This window comes from Sinocyclocheilus rhinocerous, unplaced genomic scaffold (genome assembly GCF_001515625.1).
Source record: "Sinocyclocheilus rhinocerous isolate Xijiao unplaced genomic scaffold, SAMN03320098_v1.1 scaffold347, whole genome shotgun sequence".
NCBI classification, from domain to species: Eukaryota; Metazoa; Chordata; class Actinopteri; order Cypriniformes; family Cyprinidae; genus Sinocyclocheilus; species Sinocyclocheilus rhinocerous.
In genome coordinates this window covers 209066-213172 of record NW_015632719.1, presented here as the reverse complement: position 1 = coordinate 213172, position 4107 = coordinate 209066, and the positions used below count along the sequence as shown (strand labels likewise).

The 4107-nt window shown below is 40.2% G+C and overlaps 1 protein-coding gene across 1 annotated transcript in view; it reads left to right on the top strand.

Moving 5' to 3' along the window:
- LOC107742812 (F-box only protein 28-like) overlaps nucleotides 1–220 on the top strand; it is an 8164-nt gene extending 7944 nt beyond the window's left edge. The window contains exon 6 of the mRNA XM_016555857.1: nucleotides 1–220. Coding sequence (XP_016411343.1) covers nucleotides 1–135 — 135 coding nt within the window. The 3' untranslated portion in view covers nucleotides 136–220.
- The last annotated feature ends 3887 nt before the right edge of the window (nucleotides 221–4107 follow it).

The window sequence follows — 4107 nt, the reverse complement described above, 5'->3', positions numbered from 1 at the left end:
ACCCCTGCGGCGTCCTCCTCCTCCTCTGCCACCATGAGCCCAGCAGCCGAGGGCGAGAGCGGCCTGTGTCTCAAACGCCCCCGCAAGTGCTCGGACCTCCCGCGTCACTCCAAACGCCTGCGTAGCAAGAAATAGAGGGACGTTTCTCTGTATCGTTTCTTTTTTTTATTTTTTATTAAAGGGATAGTTCACCCAAAAGTGACAATTCTGTCATTAATTACTCGCCCTCATGTCGTTCCAAACCCGTAAGACCTTCGTGCATCTTCGGAACACAAATTAAGATATTTTTGATGAAATTCAAGAGCTTTGTGACCCTCCATAGACAGCAACACAACTGAAATGTTCAAAGACCCAGAAACGTAGCAAGGACGTCAGTAAAATAGTGACATCAGGGGTTCAGCTGTAATTTTATGAAGCTACGAGAATACTTTTTTTGCGCAAAGAAAACAAAAATAACTTTATTTAACTATTCTTCTCAATTCTTCAATTCTGATTCTTATGTTATCACGTGCATGCGTTGTTTACATGAAGCGGAAGCAAGTGCATGCGTCGTGATACTCCCAACAATGGTGGTGCTCTTTAGCAGACGGGATGAGAAGAATTGTTGAATAAAGTCGTTATTTTTGTTTTATTTTGTGCACAAAAAGTATTCTCGTATCTTCGTAAAATTACGGTTGAACCCCTGATGTCACATGGACTATTTTACCGATTTCCTTGCTATGTTTCTGGAGCTGGGAACATTTCAGTTGTGTTGCTGTCTATGGGAGGGTCTGAGAGCTCTCGGATTTCATAAAAAATATCTTAATTTGTGTTCTGAAGATGAACGAAGGTCTTACGGGTTTGGAACAACATGAGGGTGAGTAATTAATGACAGAATTTTCATTTTTGGGTGAACTATCCCTTTAAGTTTTCTTTTGCTTCCTTAAAGCTATACCATTTTTTCCACTTATGTCAAATGACGATGCGAGTATCGCACAGAGTTGGTGGGAAATTGAAATCGAGAGGGGAATCTTTTTGTTTTATCAGTTGTCGGCACGTCCCTCATATCAGACACGTATTACACTAATATGCTTGAGCCCCGTCGCTTGGAAACTTCTGTTTCTAAAGGTTTGGCATCTGCCTTGAGCAACGTTTGCCTTTAATGTTTACCCCACCTTCATGCCAGTGTGCTCTTGATTGCCCGAGGAAACATTGCAAAGAAGCTTTAGTCAATCAAACAAGACGAACGTTTGCAAGGAAAACATGAACAGAAATGATGGTTCTGCAGTGTGGAAACGTAGCTTCTTTGGCGCTCCGCAGTAGTTTCGACCATAAGTCGGTTCGATTGTGTACAAAGTTTTCAAGTTAAGACTTAGATCCCCTTCTTGAAATGGAGAGCATGAGGTGTTCGACACCTGACTACTAAGTTATATCGTTATGTAAATGGTAAATATCAGCTTTGTTCTATGTTTTAAGAGTGAAATGTTTCATCTGAGATGTGCCTCGACGGTATGAGCAAGTCAATGGTCTTGCAGACGTCTGCAGCTGTAGCATACATGATTATATTGTTCGTCTAAAGATCGTCCATCACTGAGGATAGTGTCTTGTAGGTGTTAATGCCATGTTGTACCTGCCACTGTTTGTAGGTGTATAATTTACTGCAAATAGATCCGTGTCAGTGCAATAAAATTTGTGGAAAGCCTTGTTACTAGGAAAGTAAATCATTGACATTCTAGTTCGTTTTTGCCAATAAAGGCACGTTTTTTTAGTCATTTGACACTGTAACGTAATTGTCATTCCAGCTGCGCAATTATGTAGGAAAGATTCCATTTGCTTCTGAAGCGCAGTATCGCCTTTCCTTCATAATTCATCTGCTCAAACCAGAGAGATCAGTTCTTCACAGTCCAGATGATAATCCTGTGCTGCATGAACTGTAATGGTGAATAGATTTTGAGCATATAGCAAATGAGGGGTAGAAATATCAGTGAAGAATTTAATGTTTTTTTCCTTTACATTGTTGTGTATCAGCATGTTTTTTCACGAGTTGCTACCAGTCCCATTGTTGGTGTACTGTCAATACTTTTTGCAGTTGTGAATACAAACGTGTTGACTTAAGCCCCTCCCCCTTTAATCGGTAATGCTAAAGTGTCCGTTTGGTTGAATGACCAAAACTATTTGAATACTGGATAAAAAAAACATACATATCAGTTTTAATGGCACTTTACCACATTTTCCAAGATATAACATTTGGCAAGGTGCCCTTCTGCAAGGGACTGCAAGGTTTTGCAAAGAAAGCCATTTGGCCTGATGCCGCAGAAGAGTATATTGTGTCTTGAGGAGAAGCTTAAATGGTAATCCCAGAACTCTGTAACGGAACATTAAGTTTTTCTCCTTAGATTTGTACAGTCCCATGCAATTTGAAACTACAAATCCGCTGTCCAAAAATGATGCATGTAGTTCCAAGAACAACAACAAAAAGCTAACTTCCTTAAGTAGGGTTAAGTAAGCTGAAACCGTTTTTTAATTTACTGTACATTTACTACAGGTACAGTTGCTCTGGAACAAGGGCCTTACATGAGTATTTTCTATATCTTAACCCCTGTTTGAGCTTCTTTTTTAGTAGGCTGCCAACATGAAACTTGTCTCGTAGTTCATGAAGAAGCCTTTTTTGTGCAAGTCCATTTTCACCTAAGAAAGGTGATTGTGAGATAACACAAAAAAAGAAATAGTCACATTGTTGTGAGATATAAAGTCTCAATTGCAGGATATAAAGCTGTAATTACAAGAAATAGCTGTAATTGCAAGATCTGAAGTCACGTTACGAGAAGCAAAGAGGCATTGTGCAAGTTAAAATAATGTCATTGTCAGGTCGGCTCATTTAAGACTCAGATCACGTACAGACAATATAGAAACTGTTGTGAATAGCAGCACTGAATGCAGCCCACACGCTGCTCCAACACAATCTCCACTTATCTACTGCAAGTTCACTGTAGTTTTTCAGTACGGTGCCCACTCCTCTCATTGAAAATGATTGCTTTCTTAGCGGGTAACTTTTTTCCAATGTTGCAGTCTGGCCACCGCATCACCTCACTTGCCAAGTTAAACAAAACAAATGCAATCAAATGTGCCCAGGTTTTTAATTTATTGTAAAACGAAGTATGGTCATGCATGATTTGTGAATTCTTTACAAGATTCTTACCTTTCAACCATCTAAACATCCTATGCCATGAATGGGCAACTCCGGGGAGCCACTGTCCTGCAAAGATTAGCTCCATCCCCAATCAACCCTGGAGTTGCCCATTCCTGTCTTATGCTATTGAACTATCATTGAGCTATATTTCATTGTCCAACAAGTTATACAACAGGCACTAGTTCTATGTGTCATGCATATAGTGAGTGGCTATGGGTTGTGATAGGCCACAACAGGATCTAGGCTGCTTTTTTAGTCCAAGATGAAAGAAGGCATCTACGAGAGCTATATCTTAAATTACATACTTCGACATATTGTTTGGTTTGCATCCATTGCTGCAATGGTGGAGGTTATTCTGTCAAAGAATGTAACCACTGAAACAGTCGGTGTAGTGTTTCTGCGGGTTGGTATAAATCGTGGCTCTGTGTAAACGCTGCAGGATCATCTAAGTGGTATGAGAGAAGATGTGATGTTCTTTGAAATGTCCCAGCAGGCCCAGAATGTTGACTCCAGTGTAATGGAGTAAACCACCCACTGTAAAGATGGAGAACAGCCTCATCACTCGAGTTCTTTTAGTGCCACTTCCACTGCCCAAGTCTCACTCTTCTGAAAACTTTATGCAACAAATGCTTGAAAGGAGAATGCCCCCAAAGGGAATGATTTCAAATGCAGCATAAATATGTTTTTGGTTTGGGTGCGTGAAGCCTGGTTTTGTGTCACTGTCATGTGCTCCTGAGACAGGATATTTCAAAGCAGATCATATGTGTGAGTCAAACCCGTTTCCCTTGATATTGTGGCACAGACCACAAAATTGATCCAACCCTTTTGAATCCTACACAGAATATTCTGCTTAAAAGCGATATCAGAATCAGAATCAGAAAGAGCTTTATTGCCAAGTATGTTTGCACATACAAGGAATTTGTTATAGTGTCACAAGC